At 52.1% G+C, this 16371-nt stretch overlaps 2 protein-coding genes and 1 pseudogene across 2 annotated transcripts in view; 2 read left to right on the top strand and 1 right to left on the bottom strand.

The window, feature by feature from the left end:
- Positions 1–1288: 1288 nt before the first annotated feature.
- On the bottom strand, positions 1289–1557 carry LOC118759673 (reactive oxygen species modulator 1-like; annotated as a pseudogene).
- Positions 1558–12491: 10934 nt separating this feature from the next.
- Positions 12492–16057, top strand: ZNHIT3 (zinc finger HIT-type containing 3). Its single transcript, XM_004590952.3, has 5 exons — positions 12492–12798; positions 12949–12980; positions 14418–14501; positions 15537–15617; positions 15854–16057. The coding sequence occupies exons 1-5, from the start codon at positions 12713–12715 to the stop codon at positions 16033–16035; spliced, it is 465 nt and encodes a 154-aa protein (XP_004591009.2). The 5' UTR covers positions 12492–12712; the 3' UTR covers positions 16036–16057.
- PIGW (phosphatidylinositol glycan anchor biosynthesis class W) overlaps positions 15537–16371 on the top strand; it is a 39817-nt gene continuing 38982 nt past the window's right edge. Inside the window, exon 1 of the mRNA XM_004590951.3 lies at positions 15537–15621. The gene's annotated coding sequence lies outside the window, so the exon portion shown is untranslated. The remainder of the gene's footprint in view (positions 15622–16371) is intronic.

A 16371-nucleotide genomic window follows, 5' to 3' on the forward strand; every position in this document is an offset into this window, starting at 1 on the left:
TCTCAGTCTTTTCCAGTTGCTCCTACCAGCGGTATGTGGTGGCTCCTGCCCACATTCTTAGAAGGACAGATTATGAGGAGGTTCTCTTGAGTTTATTTGCTGTACCTGTATCTATTCTTTGGTGATAAAAGATAAAAGGTCCTTATCTTGCAGTCCAGGCCCCATCCCCAGCCTTTTATGTTGACTTTATCAGGCCCTAATCTCTTTCCCTTAGCTTGTAATTCCTCTGACTCTACTCCTTTCTTTTAAAAAATAAATAAATAAAGAGCCTGGCGGCATGGCCTGGTGGCTAAGGTCCTTGCTTTGCATGTGTCAGCATCCCATATGGGCACCGGTTCTAGTCCCAGCAGCTCCACTTCCCATCCAGCTCCCTACTTGTGGTCTGGGAAAGCAGTTAAGGACAGCCCAAGGCTTTGGGACCCTGCACCCGCGTGGGAGACCCGGTGGAGGTTCCTGGTTCCCGGCTTCAGGTCGGCACAGCACCGGCCATTGCACTCACTTGGAGAGTGGATCATTGGATGGAGGATCTTCCTCTCTGTCTTTCCTCCTCTCTGTATATCTGACTTTGTAATAAAATAAATAAATCTTTAAAAAAAATGGTAGCCAAGTGGCTAAAGTCCTCCTGTATCCCAGCTGCCCTACTTCCCATCCAGCCCCCTGTCTGTGGCCTGGGAAAGCAGTAGAAGACGGCCCAAAGCTTTGGGACCAAGTGCCTGCGTGGGAAGAAGCTCCTGGCTTCAGATCAGCTCAGCTCAGCAGATGCAAGATCTTTCTGTCTTTCTCTCCTTCTCTCTGTAAATCTGACTTTCCAATAAAAATAAATAAATCTTAAAAAAAAGAATGGGGTGTGGAACAAATGGTGGCCCAACGTGACATCCCCCGACACCCCATCACAATGTTGCAGCACCAGCCTCTGTTGTGAGAGCTGACAGGCCTTCACCCAAAGCTGTCCAGCCAAAGAACTCCAAGAGATCAGAGCCCACTTCCCTGCCGGCCCCCAGCCCCTGCCCATTAGCTGCCCACCCAAGAGCCCATTCTGCCCTGCTCAAGCCCAGGTCCCACTGTAGGGCTCAGCCCCTGCACCCTCCCTCCTTCCGCGCCCTGAGCAAATGCTGCCCCAGCAGGGATTGGCTTGTGGGTGGGGAAGAGGGGAGTTTTGTAGTGATTTCTCCAATTATTTGGGGGGGAGTCTTTTATAACAATTGATATCTTTTGTTAGTCTTTTTTTTTTTTTTTTTGGCTACTCAAAAATGAATTTGTTAGACACAACACTGGGGAAGATGGGGAAGCATCTGTGTTCTGGGGAGCCACTGCCAGGCTCAGCAGCGGATTCCCATGCCAATGGCCATAACGGTCCCAAAGGTGCCACCACTCTGCATCATGGTCTTCCCAATGCCACCCATCAGCTCACAACCCCGCATTCCGATCCTCAGGCAGAAAAAGGTGCCAAGAGCGCCCTGGCCGCCACGCCCACGGCGCAACCCATCACAAAGCCCATCTTGACGCGGTTGAAGCAGCCGGGTGGGACTGTCCATGGGGACCCACGGCTACCGGCATCTCGCTCACGGCCTCGGAAGCTCAGCAACACTGGCTTATTATTGTTTTTTAATTGTCTTTGAATAAACAGGAATTTGATGTTTTTTAATGAATAGTTTTTCAGGTTTTTTTAAAGATTTGTTTATTTTTATTAGAAAGACACATATGCGTAGAGGAGAGACAGAGAGGAAGATCTGCTGATTCACTCCCCAAGTGGCAACAACAGCCGAAGCCGAGCCGATCCAAAGCAAGGAGCCAGGAACTTCTTCCAGATCTCCCGTGTGGGTACAGGGTCCCAAGGCTTTGGGCCGTCCTCAACTGCTTTCCCAGGCTACAAACAGGGAGTTGGAAGGGAAGCAAAATGACCAGGACACGAACTGGTGCCCATATGGGATCCCAGTGTGTGTAAGACAAGGACTTTAGCCACTATGCTACTGCACCAGGCCCAAGAAATAACACTCTTACCCACCAATATTCCCAACTACAACATCCAAAACTAGACCAGACAGGAGCCAGGAGCCAGGAATGCAAAGTCTCTCACACGAGTGGTAGGAATGCTACTACTTGGACTACCTGCTGCCTCCCAGGGTCCGCATGAGCAGGAAGCTGGAATCTGGAGCAAGACTTGGACACAGACCCAAGCACTCACGCAGGTGTCTGAAGCCGTGTCCTAACTGCTGGGCCAGATGCCTACCTGGACTTTCTGTGTGTGCCTTATCTAAGATTTCCAAAAAGGAAAAAGATCTTTGCCAGATTTAAGGTCACAAGATTTTCTGACATTTTTCTGTAAATGCTATTGGGATTATTTTTTTAAGATTTATTTATTTTTATTGGAAAGGCAGATATACAGAAAGGAGGAGAGACAGAGAGAAAGATCTTCCGTCCGATGATTCACTCCCCAAGTGACTGCAACGGCCAGATGAGCTGATCTGAAGCCAGGAGCCAGGAACTTCCTCCACGTCTCCCACACATGGGTGCAGGGTCCCAAGGCTTTGGGCCATCCTTGGCTGCTTTCCCAGGCCACAAGCAGGGAGCTGGATGGAAGCAAGGCTGCCAGAATTAGAATCAGCGTCCATATGGGATGCTGGCGCATGCAAGGCGAGAACTTTAGGCGACAGGCCACCATGCCAGGCTCCATGCTATTTTTTTTAAAGATTTATTTATTTTTATTGCAAAGTCAGATATACAGAGAGGAGGAGAGACAGAGAGGAAGATCTTCTGTCCGATGATTCACTCCCCAAGTGACCACAACAGCCGGTGCTGCGCCGATCCAAAGCCGGGAACCTGGAACTTCTTCCAGGTCTCCCACGCGGGTGCAGGGTCCCAAAGCATTGGGCCGTCCTCAACTGCTTTTCCAGGCCACAAGCAGGGAGCTGGATGGGAAGTGGAGCTGCTGGGACTAGAACCGGCGCCCATATGGGATGCTGACACATGCATTCAAGGCGAGGACTTTAGCCGCTAGGCCACGCCACCGGGCCCTCCATGCTATTATTTTTGTATTTATATACATACACCCTTTCTATGAATCATTTCAACTTATTATGTTATGATTTGTATAAGGAAGTTCCATTTTGCAATTGCTTTTCTGTTGCACGGACTTTTTGGTTGAAAACAACTGGCCAGCAGGTGTGGGTCTGCGCCGCTGGCGCCTTCCTTGTTTAGTTCTGCCCTGTGTGTCCTGTGTCACTATCCTAGGTGGAAGGTCTTGAAATTCTCTAACTTTGTGTTTTTTGAAGACTTGACTGTTTCCTTTAAAGCTTATTACAGTCTTGTTTTGAGGTAGGAAGATTAAGATTAGCCAATGTGTGAGAAGGGGACGGAAGGAAAGCAAAGTGCTTGGGAAAGGAATGGAGCCCCTTGGAAAGCAGCAGGAGCTTTCCAGCACAAAGTCCGGTAGCCTCCCCCTAACTTGATAGGGGGTTCCTAACGAGGATCCTCCGCCTGGCGCCTGGTAAGCCATGCAAGCAGATAACATATAGCAACTAAACCTCCCAGGGTTTTCACCCCTAGGAAATGCTCTCTTTGGAAGAGGGTTAGGAAGGAGAAAGGGGTAGGAAGAAGTAGACCCCACGCCCAGTGAACCCCAGGCTGAATGCATAACCTTGTTGTACTTCCTTTCCTCTTCTCATGGTTGTTTGTTTTTGTTTTTAAGATTTATTTATCTTCATTGAAAAGGCAGATACACAGAGAGGAGAGACAAAGAGAAAGATCTTCTGTCTGCTGGTTCACTCTCCAAGTGGCTGCAATGGCCAGAGATGAGCTGATCTGAAGTTAGGAGCCAGGAGCTCTTCCAGGTCTCCCACACGGGTGCAGGGTCCCAAGACTTTGGGCCGTCCTCCATTGCTTTTCCAGGCCACAGTCAGGGAGCTGGATGGAAAGTGGGACCACCGGGATTAGAATCAGTAACCATATGGGATCCCAGTGTATGTAAGACCAGGACTTTAGCTGCTAGGCTACTGTGCTGAGCCATTTTTGTTTTGTTTTAAGATTTTTATTTGATTTTATTAATATGACAGGCAGAGTTACAAAGAGAGGCAGAGAGGGAGGGAGAAATCTTCCACCCACTGGTTCATTCCCCAAATGGCTGTAATGGCCAGAGCTAGGCCATTGGAAGTCAGGAGCTTTATTCAGGTCTCCCACCTGGGTTCAGGGGCTCAAGCACTAGGGCCATCTTTTACTGCTTTCCCAGGTACATTACAGGGAGTTGGGTCAGAAGTGGAGCAGCTGGGATTGGAACTGGTGCCCAGATCATATAGGATGCTGGCACTGCAGGCAGAGGCTTAACCACAGTAGTACACCACCAACCACCACCACCAATTTATGTGTTTGGATAGCAAAGTGACAGAGAAAACACTTGGGCATCTTTCACTGCTTTTCCAGGTATATTAGCAAAGAGCTGGATTGGAAGTGGAGTAGCCAGGACCCTGGCATTGCAGGTGGCAGTGCCGGCCACCAGCACCTTTATTCCTTTCTAACCTTGGTAACTCACAGTGCACTTGGTACTATGCATTGTGGGAGAAAATGCATCTTGCTCTGCTTTTCAGCTTTTAATTAACAAAAGTTGACTGGGAGGTGACCAAACAAAAGAGCCCAGATAAGAGGAATTTGTGACAGACTGCAGGGTGCCCAGCCTTTGTCACATCAGAGGAGTCCCTGTTTAACCAATCCCCCCTTCTCAGCGCTTTTCCCCTGTAGTTAGTTTACCAAGGCTAAGAGTACATCAGGGACGCTGGAGCCCCCCTTCCCCGGGTGGGGGCCCTCTGGTGAGCGCACTGTTTCCTGTGTCTGTCCACTCTCTGGTGTACCGTCCACGTCCAATAGCTGGGCCTAACTTGGTACAGGAATGAAGTAGATTGGGCACACACCTCAGTCATCTGAACATGCGCATCTGCTATTTTGCTCGTAGCTATTCTCTATCTCACATCTCAAATCCTTCTCTTTCATAGGAAGGCCTCTGCCCACAACGTCTCTGCTAACATGGCCAGTTTCACCACAAGAGCCTTGTCATATTTTGAGAAAGATTGTGTTATTTGGGGTGGGCGTTACGGTGCAGTGGATTAAGCTGCTGCTTGGGAATCCTGGCATTGACTCCTGCCTCAGTTTCCTAAGCCAGTGTGCACCCTGGGAGGCAGCAGGTCAAGTACTTGGGTCCCTACCACCCACCTGGGAGCCTGGGTGGAGTTCCTGGCTCCTGACTTCGGTTTACCCCAATGCCAGTTGTCGTCATTGTGGAGTGAACCAGTAGATGGTTTGCTCTCTCTCTCTCTCCTTCCCTCTCTCTGCTTTCTAAATAAATAAAAATAAATAAGCATTTTTGAAAAGTATGTTGCATTGTTATGTTTTTATTGGGAAGTCAGATATATAGAGGGGAGGAGAGACAGAGAGGAAGATCTTCTGTCCACTTCCCAAGTGGCTGCGATGGTTGGAGTTGAGCTGATCCGAAGCGAGGAGGGAGCCTCCTCCAGGTCTCCTGTGTGGGTGCACGCTCTCAAGGCTTTGGGCTGTCCTCGACTGCTTTCCCAGGCCACATGCAGGGAGCTGGATGGGAGTGGGACTGCCGGGAGATGAACTGGCACCCATATGGGATCCTGGTCCATACAAGGCGAGGACTTTAGCTGCTGGGCTATGCGCCTGGCCCTGTTGCATTATTTTATAGCTCATTTTGGAGAAAATATTGACATTACACAAAACTGACTAATCTAATCCATATGTCAGCAGTGAAATAGGTTCTTGTCTTTACACAAGAAAGAACGCAGGCTTGAAACAAGGTAGCGGTGAGCAAGCCGGAAGGTTTTCTAGGGTAGGACGTCTGAGAGAACAGGCGGATGGGCCCTCCCCAGAGGCCATGTGAAGACAGCCCAGCCATACCGACCGACCGAGGACAGCCAAGTGAGAGAGCTGGGATTGAAGGCTGCCAGCGGGCGTCCGGCCTGTTCTCAGTGGACACTTCCAAGGAGGGGGCCTAGTTCTCCCTGCCCGTCCTTCAGCACCTCCCTCTTCTCCTGTACAGAGGGTTTGCTGGGTGTGCAGCAGACAGAATTTCCCAGCATTGTCAGGCTGGGCAGCCCCCTTGGCACCTGGCAGAGCAGATTCTCCCAGGGTGTCTGTCTTGGGGGGGATGTCTGTACTTACCTGTAGGGTCATGGGGATCTGGACAGGACTCTGGTTGGAGCCCTGAGCCACTTCCCAGCTGTGCTGCTGCTGTGCATCCAAAGCCATACTGATCTCCAGAGGCACAGCACACAAGGGTGATGCCTGACTGCCCCGCCCCTCACACACACACACACCCCAGATGCCTTCCTCCCCTCCCCCATCCCTCCTTTCTCATTTTTATCCTTCTTAATCTGGTTGCAGATTTATCAATTTCATTGACTTTTCTTCCAAGACCCAGTTTTGAGTCTGATTTTCAGTTTCATTCCTTTCTATTGTAGTTATATTTTTCATTTCTTTCACTTACTTTATTATTTTTTTAAATTAATTTTGCTTAGAGTCATAATTATACAGGGTGGGAGAAAAAGAGGGAAAGAAAGAGAGAGAGAAAGAAAGATCTTCATCCACTGGTTCACTTCTCAAATGGTCACCACAGTCAGAGAGCTTCCTGAAGCTCTTGGGCCAGTCTTAAAACAGGAGCTTCTTCTTAGTCTCCCACATGGTTCAGGGGCCAGAGGCCTTGGGCCATCCTCTGCTGCTTTCCCAGGCCACAAGCAGGGAGCTGGACCTGAAGTGGAGCAGCTGGGACTAGAACTAGCGGCCATATGGGAGGCTGGTTCGGCTGGTGGAGGGTTAGCCTAAGTCGTGGTGCTGGCCCTGTTTTTGTTGTTGTTGTTTACTTTTCTTTTGTTTGTTTTACTAGCTGCTTTATGAAGAAGCCTTAGCCTCTTATTATAGACCTTCTAACACCACATGGATATTGGGGTCTGTGTAATCCCTGGCACTGTAGAGTGCTGCACAGTGTCCCTGGCCTCTAGTTGCTTGGTTTTGCAGCACCTAGCCGCTTCTGTGACAGCCCCAGGTGTCTTCAGATGTGGCCAGCTGTCCTGGTATTCAGGGAACAGACCTGGTGGAAAGCCACTGCCGTATCAAACATCTTAGTGCTATGAGCTTCAGTTGCGTCCAACACATTTTGACTTCTCATTCAGCTACATTCTGAAGTCAAGTGGTTCAGCTGGTGACTAAGACACTTGTATCTAGGCTGTGTAAAGCTGCCAGCTGTGGTGCCAGGATCCTATATGGGCACTGGTTGTAGTCTAAGCTGCTCCACTTGCCACCCAGCTCCCTGCTAATATGCCTGGGAAGGCAGCAGAGGGTGATCCAAGTGCTTGGGCCTCTGTACTCCTGGGGGAAATCCAGAAGAAGTTCCTGGTCCAGCCCGAGCTGTTACAGTCTTCTGGGAGGCATGAACCAGCAAATGGAAGAAATGTCTCTCTCTCTCTCTAATTCTGCCTTTGAAATAAATTAAAATAAATAAATAAATAAAATTCCATCCTGCGGCAGAGGACCTGTGATTGGTTCTTGGCCGTTGCTCCTGACCCAGCTTCCTGCTGGTAAGGTACTGGTGATGGCTCAGATGCTTGAGTCCCTGCTACCCAGGTGGGGGACCTGCACTGCTCTTGGCTCCTGGCTTCAGCCACCGGGGGCATCTGAGGAGTGAACCACTGTACATTACTCCCTGAGGCCCACTGGGCTTTCACCAGGCACCAGCTCTGAGCAGCCATTCTCATTTTGAGGCCAGCTCAGGCCCTGCTTTCCCGCAGGGAAACTGTGCACCCAGTGGGGACCACGCTCTCCACTGCCTCTCCTGGCCGCCAGCAATGCTCCCAGGGTGAGGGTCAGTGTCTGGGCTCCCTGGGCCCTGCCAGGGCTGCAGACACCAGGGGCCGCAGCGCCCTCTGGCGGCGCTGGGCGGGTCTGGCCCTCCCTGCGCCGTCCGGGCTCGCCGCTGAATCTGCGGACACTGCTGCCCTCTAGTGGAGCCCTGGAAACTGCACCCATCGGCGAGCTTCTCTCCTGGTCCAGCTTCTGGGTGTCAGCTTGGACGGTCCACAGAGAAGCAGGGGACCGGCGGGCGGCCGCATCAGGGCACGAAGGACGTGCCTGGGCCTTTCCTGAGCCGGTCACTGTCACAGGACCTATGTGTTGGGCTTCACTGCCACCACACAGAGGCCCGCCCCTCTCCTGGGTACTGGAGGAGAGGGTGCGGTGGGTGCAGGCTGAGGCGTTTTCCCTGCATGCAGTGTGCACAGGAGGACCCCAGCGAACTTCTTTCTCTTTGTTTTTTTCGTGGTAGAGTCACCTCTCCTCAGTTTGGTGGTCGGCAGAGAGGAAGCAGCCAAGCTCTGAGACAGCCCCAGTCTCTTCGTTCTCACACAACTAACAGGAGAAAATGGACCCAGTCCTCCACTGTGAGGACATTTGGTGCCAGACAAGGCCAGGGTCAGGCCTTCCTAGAGAAGCTTGGAGCCCAAACCAGCACTGTCACAACAGCTCTGAAACAAAAAAAAAAAAAGCGGGGATTGGAGGGGTTGGTGCGGCGCCGTGGCCTCGTGGCTAAAGTCCTCGCCTTGAACTCATTGGGGTCCCATATGGGCGCCAGTTCTAGTCCTGGCAGCTCCACTTCCCATCCAGCTCCCTTCTTGTGGCCTGGGAAAGCAGTCGAGGACGGCCCAAAGCCTTGGGACCCTGCACCTGTGTGGGAGATGGAAGAAGTTCCTGGCTCCTGGCTTGGATTGGCGCGCACCAGCTGTTGCAGTCACTTGGGAAGTGAATCATCAGACAGAAGATCTTCCTCTCTGTCTCTCCTCCTCTCTGTGTATCTGACTTTGCAATAAATAAAAAATAAATAGATAAATCTTTCTGAAAAAGAAAAGAAAGTCACAATGGTCCACCTGAGCCGGGACCTCAGTGGAGGCTTTTGCGAGGTGAGAGTAGTGCCTGTCACTTCAGCATCAGGGGCTGGACTGTGTCGTTTCCACAGTGCCAGGACCCTGTAAGGTCTGCCATCCGTCCCCTCTGAGCCCAGCACACCCAGGCCAAATGCCTGAGCCGTGAGGCCTGCTGTGTTGGGGTCAGAATGGAGACCCAGAAATTAGGCTTTTTCTGTGTGCCGCAGAGAGCCCTCTGTGTTGACACCTGGCCTCCTCTCTGCCTTCCCACTGCCAGACAAACGCCCAGCCATTCTTGCTAATTAGATGAAGGTGCCCTTGAGGGGCCAAGTCACACAGGGGGCAGGTTTCCCCTTGTTCTTGTGGGTTCCCAGAAGTGGAACGACCAACATACAAGGGATTCTTTTTTTTTTTTTTAATATTTATTTATTTTTATTGGAAAGCCAGATATACAGAGAAGAGGAGAGAGAGAGAAAGATCTTCCATTTGCTCATTCACTCTCCAAGTGGCCGCAACGGCTGGAGCCAATCTGAAGCCAAGAGCCAGGGGTTTCTTCCAGGTCTCCCATGCGGGTGCAGGGTCCCAAGGCTTTGAGTTGTCCTTGACTGCTTTCCCAGGCCACAAGCAGGGAGCTGGATGCGAAGCCTGGCCACCAGGATTAAAACTGGTGCCTATATGGATCCGGCACTTACAAGGCGAGGACTTTAGCCATTAGGCTACTGCGTTGGGCCCAAGAAGCTGTTCTTGCAGATGAGGGGACGCTGCTGGCATTGAGATCGCCAAGAGTTCTCTGTCCAGCAGCGAGGGACTTGGTGCACTGAGTCAATGATAATCATATGCAGGGACTTCTGACTTGTGGTCAACAGCCAAAGTTCATTAGCAGCAAAAAACTTTTAAAGACTGAGGGACAGGTAGGCATACAAATGGAGGGTTTGAAACAGGATGTGGTTTATTTGCTAGCATGCAGGGGAGTCAATCAGTACACAATGTGTTCCTCTAGCGGCTACTAATAATTAACAGCATGCAGAGAAGCAGCACCTTTGTTTGATCTGTTATCAAAGCTTGAGGATCAGTGAGTTCTGGCAGTCTAACTGCCTCAGAACCTTTGCCCCGAGGCTCCCCACATCCTCTCTTAAACAGTTGTCATCCTCTCTTAAACAGCTGTCTTCCTTGGGTTCCTAAATTCCCCGGAGCTTCCTTCCAAGCTTACAGTTCCTTAGGCCTTTAGCTCAGCAGGATTGCCCAGGCAGATTCCTTTTTCTTTCCACAGCCCAGAGCAGGTGGAGGGAGCCATGGAGATGGTGTGTCTTTCCCAGGGCTGTAAAGAGAAGGAAGCCCTTGAAAAACATGAATCTTCCAACGCATGACTGCTCATCTCTCCAGATCCACCTGCTGGGAACCCCCTCCATCAAGCCACTGGGTCCTTGGTCAGTGAAATCCATCAGGGGCTAGTGTGAGGGTGAGGCAATTGGGGGGTCCCTAGAATGTAAGACTGTAACATTCCAGGAGTTCTCATTCTCTCTCTCTCCCTCTCTCTCTCTCTCTCTCTCCCTCTCTCTCTCTCTCTCTCTCTCTCAGATTTATTTATTCTTATTGGCAAAGCAGATTTACAGAGTGACAGAAAAATGTTCCATCCAGTATTTCATTCCTCAAGTGGCTGTAATGGCCACAGCTGAGCTCATCCGAAGCCAGAAGCCTCAAGCCTCCTCTGGGTCTCCCACTCAGGTGTAGGGTCCCAAGGCTTTGGGCCATCCTTGACTGCTTTCCCAGGCCACGGGCAGGGAGCTGGATGGGAAGTGGAGCAGCTAGCATATGAACTGGTGCCCATATGAGATTCATTGTGTGCATGGCAAGGGCCCCAAGGTGTCATGCTTGTAGTTGAGATGTGCTAACTAATGCCAACACAGCCCTGAGAGTGAATCATTTGTCTCTGCCGCCTTGTCCTGTTCTCACTCCATGCCCTCAGCTCCTGGAGGACAGAGATTGTGACTTCCAATCTGAGGAGTCCCCAGAGCCAGAGCAAGGCAGGGCTCGTGGCCAGTGCTCAGTAGTCATCTGTTAGTATTATGGCAAGGTATGTTATGGTATGTTGTGTCAGGCACAGCAGGTCAAGCTGCAGCTTGAAACGTTGGCTGCCCATGTCATAGTCCCTGATACTCTGCTTCCAAATGGCTTCTGGCCAATGTGCCTGGAAGGTGACAGATAATGGCCCAAGTGCTTAGGTCCCTACTGCCCACCTGGGGGACCAGGATAGTGCCCCTGGCTTCAGCCTGGCCCAGCCCCAGATGTGGCAGACTTCTGGGGAGTGAACCAGCGGCTGCAAATTCTTTCTCTGCCTCTCTCTGTCACTCATTCAAATAGAGTAGCTAAAAATAAGAAAACAGGGCCTGGCGTGGTGGCCTAGAGGCAGCAAAAGTCCTTGCTTTGCACGCACTTGGATCCCATATGGGTGCCAGTTCTAATTCTGGCAGCCACACTTCCCATCCAGCTCCCTGCTTGTGGCCTGGGAAAGCAGTCAAGGATGGCCCAAAGCCTTGGGACCCTGTACTCATGTGGGAAACCGGGAAGAAGCTCCTGGCTCCTGGCTTTGGATCAGCTCAGCTCTAGCTGTTGTTGTCACTTGGGAAGTGAATCATTGGACGGAAGATATTCCTTTCTGTCTCTCCTCCTCTGTGTATCTGCCTTTCCAATAAAAAATAAGTAATAAATCTTTAAGAAGTGAAAGAAGAACACAACAGCCCACATTTGTGCCATCAGCCCTCATCTGTCTTTCCTCAAGGAAGAATGGCCTAGGTGGGGCAGAGCAGTTGTCCCTGTAGCTCGTGACCCTCTGACTGGCTGGTCTGCTCTCCCTTCAGGTAAGCTGAGCAGACAGGTGTTAGAGTGTTGGTATAATGTTAGTATGTTAGAATGTTAAGAATATTAGCGTTAGGCGATATTAGGCACATTAGGGTGAGAAGCCACTACTTTGCTAGGTCAGGAGGCACCTGGGAAAGCTCCACTTTAGTGATAAATCTGTCTCCCTTGTTTCTTTGTAACCTTATCCATCAACTAACCCAGGTGCAGGAAGGCAGGGGCACAGTTCCCCGGTCCCAGTCCCAGGGACTGGAGGAGCCATAAAGATAAGGGTGCCAGGATGGGATGAGCCATAAATAATAAGTGTGGGAATGTAAATAATGAGTGTGAGAACAGAATAGACTGCTTGCACCCAGGAGCCACATAAGTCTAAATTTGTTACTTTTGAGTTGACTTTGATATATGTTACAGCCAAAAAGGGGTATATAATCTCCAGCCTTATGCTAGGTCGGGGTCCGATCCTCTTGGCTGGCCCCAGCATGCTGGCACAATAAACTCTGTTTGCTTTTTGCATTACCAGCGAGGCTCTTTGTCATTTTCTGGGGGTTGACTAGCTGGCACCCTAACGTCTGGGGGAAGCTCTGGCCCGGACTCTAACATAGGCAGGAAGATCCAAGGTCCTGGCAAGATTCACAAAGCTCGAGCTGGAATGTGAAGGGAGTGTTGCTCTTGATTCTTTCCGACCTGCTTGCTCCCCACAGCCACGTGAGGACGGGGACAGGACCTTTCAAACGTGACCTCACCAGGGACAGCCTGAGAATCTGCACTCAGGCGCGCATGGAGTGCATCGGCGCTCATCTCATCACGACTGGGCCCGCACGCGGGCGCAATCTATTGCTTTTGCCTGTGCATGCTGAGCGCTGATTGGCCCCGGTTTAGAAGGCGGAAGGAGTAGCGCATGCGGAATCGCGGCGGGAGGCGCCGACAGCGGGGAGGGCATGGCGTCGCTGCGGTGCAGCTCGGTGGTCTGCGTGGTCTGCCTGGAGAAGCCCAAGTACCGCTGCCCGGCCTGCCGCGCGCCCTAGTGAGCGGGGCGCCCGGGGGAGGGAGGGCCGAGGGACCGGGCGTGGATCCCGGGAGGCCCAGGGGAGGGCGGCTGGGAGCTCCGGGGGGAAGGCGGGAGGCTTTGGGGTCCGGCGGGGTTCGCTGCTGACGCCTGCCCGTCTCCTCGCAGCTGCTCGCTCGCCTGCTTCCGGACGCACCGAGGTGAGCCCCCCGCGCCCTGGGCTCCGCGCTCGGCTTCTCCCCGGCCCCGGGGCCCCCTCTCCCGTGTCCGAGCCGCTGGCCGGTCCGAGCATCCCTCGCCGGCGCGGAGGCCGAGGCCGAGCTCCTCTCTAAGCCGTGTGTTGGTGGCAACAACGGGTTTGACTGAAAGCGCTAAACCTGGTCAGAATAAAGAGAAGCCACGGGCCAGTTAGAGAGGGATGTTTATCTGCATCTAGAGAAGCCCAGACGTTTTTTCTTTTCTTTTTTTTTTAAAGATTTATTCATTTTATTACAGCCAGATATACAGAGAGGAGGAGAGACAGAGAGGAAGATCTTCCGTCCGATGATTCACTCCCCAAGTGAGCCGCAATGGGCCGGTGCTGCGCCGATCCGATGCCGGGAACCTGGAACCTCTTCCCGGTCTCCCACGCGGGTGCAGTGTCCCAATGCATTGGGCCGTCCTCGACTGCTTTTCCAGGCCACAAGCAGGGAGCTGGATGGGAAGTGGAGCTGCCAGGCTTAGAACCGGCGCCCATATGGGATCCCGGGGCTTTCAAGCCGAGGACTTTAGCCGCTAGGCCACGCCGCCGAGCCCACACTTTTTAAAGATTTAATTCGAAAGAGTGTGCCGGGGGGTGGAGACAGATGTTCACCTGCTGGTTCCCTCCCCAATTGGCGGCACCGGCCCTGGCTGCGTTAGGCCAAGCCAGGAACTTTCTCTTGCCTCCCATCTGGGTGCAAAGGCCCAAGCACCTGGGGCTACCCTGCACCGCTTTCCCAGGCCGTAGGGAAGTGGAGCAGCTGGGACCCTGCGCATCTAATTCTTAAAAGTTTTTAAGTTCCTTAAAAAGTGAAGCTCATTAGACGGAATGAGACATAGTAATTTGTAAGATTTATTGGCGCTGGCGTTGTGCTGCAGCGTGTTAAGCCGCTGCTTGCCAGCTGGCATGTTGGATCTGAGCACCAGTGCACCTGGTCAGCGGGCAGTTGCTCTGGGCCATGTGCTTGTGCCTGACCCATCCTTTCCAGCCCTGGCCCATTCCCACTGCCAGGAATGTTTTCCTTCCCACGGCAGAGCCTCTTGGAGGCCTGCGGTGTTGTGTCCTGGCCTCCTTGAGGGACCTAGACCAGCTCTCTCCCTTACCTCTAGCATTGCTCCGTGGCTTCCATTGGAAGCCCGGGGGGGGGGGGGGAGAGGGCACACACACCCACCTGCAAGTTTGGCTTGATGTTTTTGAAGTCTGTGTGCCACTCAGGGGGCAGCCCTGCAGGATAAGGAGTCCCCAGGCGACCTGTTGCCTCAGCCCTGTGTCTCCCTAGCTGGCCTGCTTGCTGAGATGGCTCACTCCCCCCGCAACACACATACACGTGCCACAGGGTGCGGCGGCCTCCTTGGCCTGCCTGGGAGAGCTGATGCCTGAAATGTGTCTCTTTCAGAGAAGTGCACTCCTGAAACTCGACCCGTTGAGAGAAAACGATCAGCTGTTGCTGCTAAAACTGTGAAGCCGGTGGAGAACCAGGGTGAGTTAGTTGGTGGGCTTCAGACAAACACACCAGGCAGGATTTCCTATAGGCTAAGTGGGCCACAAGGTGCGCGAGTGGGGGAGGGCGAGCTGCAGGAGATGACTCTGTGAGGCAGTGCCAGGTGGGCAGAGAGGCAGGGCAGTGCTGGGGCTGGGACCCTGTCAGTTTTTTGGGGGGCATAGATTTATTTATTATTGTTTTATTGGAAAGTAATTTACAAAGAGGAGAGGTAGAAAGATTTTTCCATCCACTGGTTCACTCCATAAGTGGCTGCAGCTGCCAGAGCTGAGCCAATTTGAAGCTAGGAGCCAGAAGCGTCATCTGGGTCTCCCACATGGGTGCAGGATCCCTAGGCTTTGGACTGTCCTCAACTGCTTTCCCAGGCCACAAGCAGGGAGCTGGAGGGGAAGTGGAGCTGCCAGGATTAGAACCGGTGCCCATATGGGATCCTGGCTTGTGCAAGGCTGGACTTTAGTCACTAGGCTACAGGGCCCGGCTCCCTATAAGAACCTTTTTAAACAAGATTTATTCATTTGAAGGTGACAGAGAAAAATGTTTCCTTGGCTGGTTCACTCCCCAAATGGCGCAGTGTTCCAGTGGTCTGGAGCTCCACCTGGCAGGGGCCCTGCTTTCCCAGGTGGCTTAGAAGGAAGGAAGGGAGGAAGGGAGGAAGGGAGGGAGGAAGGAAGCAGAGCAGCTGCAGTGATAGCCTAGCCTACTGTACCATGCTGCTGGTCTCGGGCGCCGCCCTGAGTCACAGCCACAGCGGGGGCTCCTCCCAGGCCCCAGCATCAGGCTGAAGCCAGGAACTCCATTCTCGCCTGCCACATGGGTGACAGATGCCTAAATGTTTGGGTCATCATCTGCTGCCTTCCCCAGCACCCCAGAAGGAAGTAGCCCCTAGGGTTTGAACCCATCCTCCACTGTGGGATGCTGGGTCACTGTGTCAGAATGTCAGCCCAGGCTTTTCCTGTTGGAACTGCTGCTCAGATGTGGCCCATGATAAGCAGTTAACTGTTCTGTATTCCTTAGGTGATGACGACTCCATAGCTGATTTTCTAAATAGTGATGAAGAGGAAGACAGAGTTTCTTTGCAGAATTTGAAAAGTTTAGGTAAGTCTGTTGTGTTTATTTCTCTGTCAGGCCTTGAGATACATTTCTCTGCTGTATGCAGCATGATTGTGAGTCATTAAATGGGGCCTGGCCCTGTAACCTAGTGGCTGAAGTGTCCCCTTGTTCATCTGAGAAGCACTGCGGTTAATTATGGGCATAAATGAGATACTGCAGTCAACTTGCAGCCATCCCTCTGGTTCCCACTTAAATTTGCATTGGCTTTGTTACTTGTTAAGGGGACTCTGCTGCGTTAAGAAGCTTGCTGCTGAACCCGCACCTGAGAGAGCTGATCATCAACCTTGATCAGGGGGACAACAAAGCCAAGCTCATGAGAGACTACATGCAGGAGCCCCTGTTTGTGGAGTTTGCTGACTGCTGTTTGAGAATTGTGGAACCGTCCTGCAGTGACGAGTCTTGACGTGGATTGTTACGGTGTGCAACTCCCACTCCCGGAGACCAGCGAGTGAGGGGCCTGAAACAAGGCAGGGAGCGGCAGGACCCAGGCGCCTGAGGTAGGCTGGTCAGCTGCCGGGGCTCACATTTCAGGCACATGGAGTGGACTGCAAATGGCAAATCCTTTATACCGAGGAGACTTGACATTCAGATGGTGGTTTAAACTGTTTTATATTTGGTATACAGTTATGGTAGACATCAGTGGTAGTGTGGATCAAGTTTTATATCCACTGAGGTGAACAACAGTATTAAATAATATCAAGACAGAGTGCTTGTTAAATATGTTCATTGTCCTTGATTC

Source organism: Ochotona princeps, chromosome 17 (genome assembly GCF_030435755.1).
Source record: "Ochotona princeps isolate mOchPri1 chromosome 17, mOchPri1.hap1, whole genome shotgun sequence".
In the NCBI taxonomy this organism is placed as follows: domain Eukaryota; kingdom Metazoa; phylum Chordata; class Mammalia; order Lagomorpha; family Ochotonidae; genus Ochotona; species Ochotona princeps.

Coding starts and splice junctions, on each gene's coding strand:
- ZNHIT3 (XM_004590952.3), top strand. CDS start 12,713: ATGGCGTCGCTGCGGTGCAGCTCGGTGGTCTGCGTGGTCTGCCTGGAG. Junction 12,981..14,417: donor CTGCTTCCGGACGCACCGAG/GTGAGCCCCCCG, acceptor TGTCTCTTTCAG/AGAAGTGCACTCCTGAAACT. Junction 15,618..15,853: donor GCAGAATTTGAAAAGTTTAG/GTAAGTCTGTTG, acceptor TTACTTGTTAAG/GGGACTCTGCTGCGTTAAGA.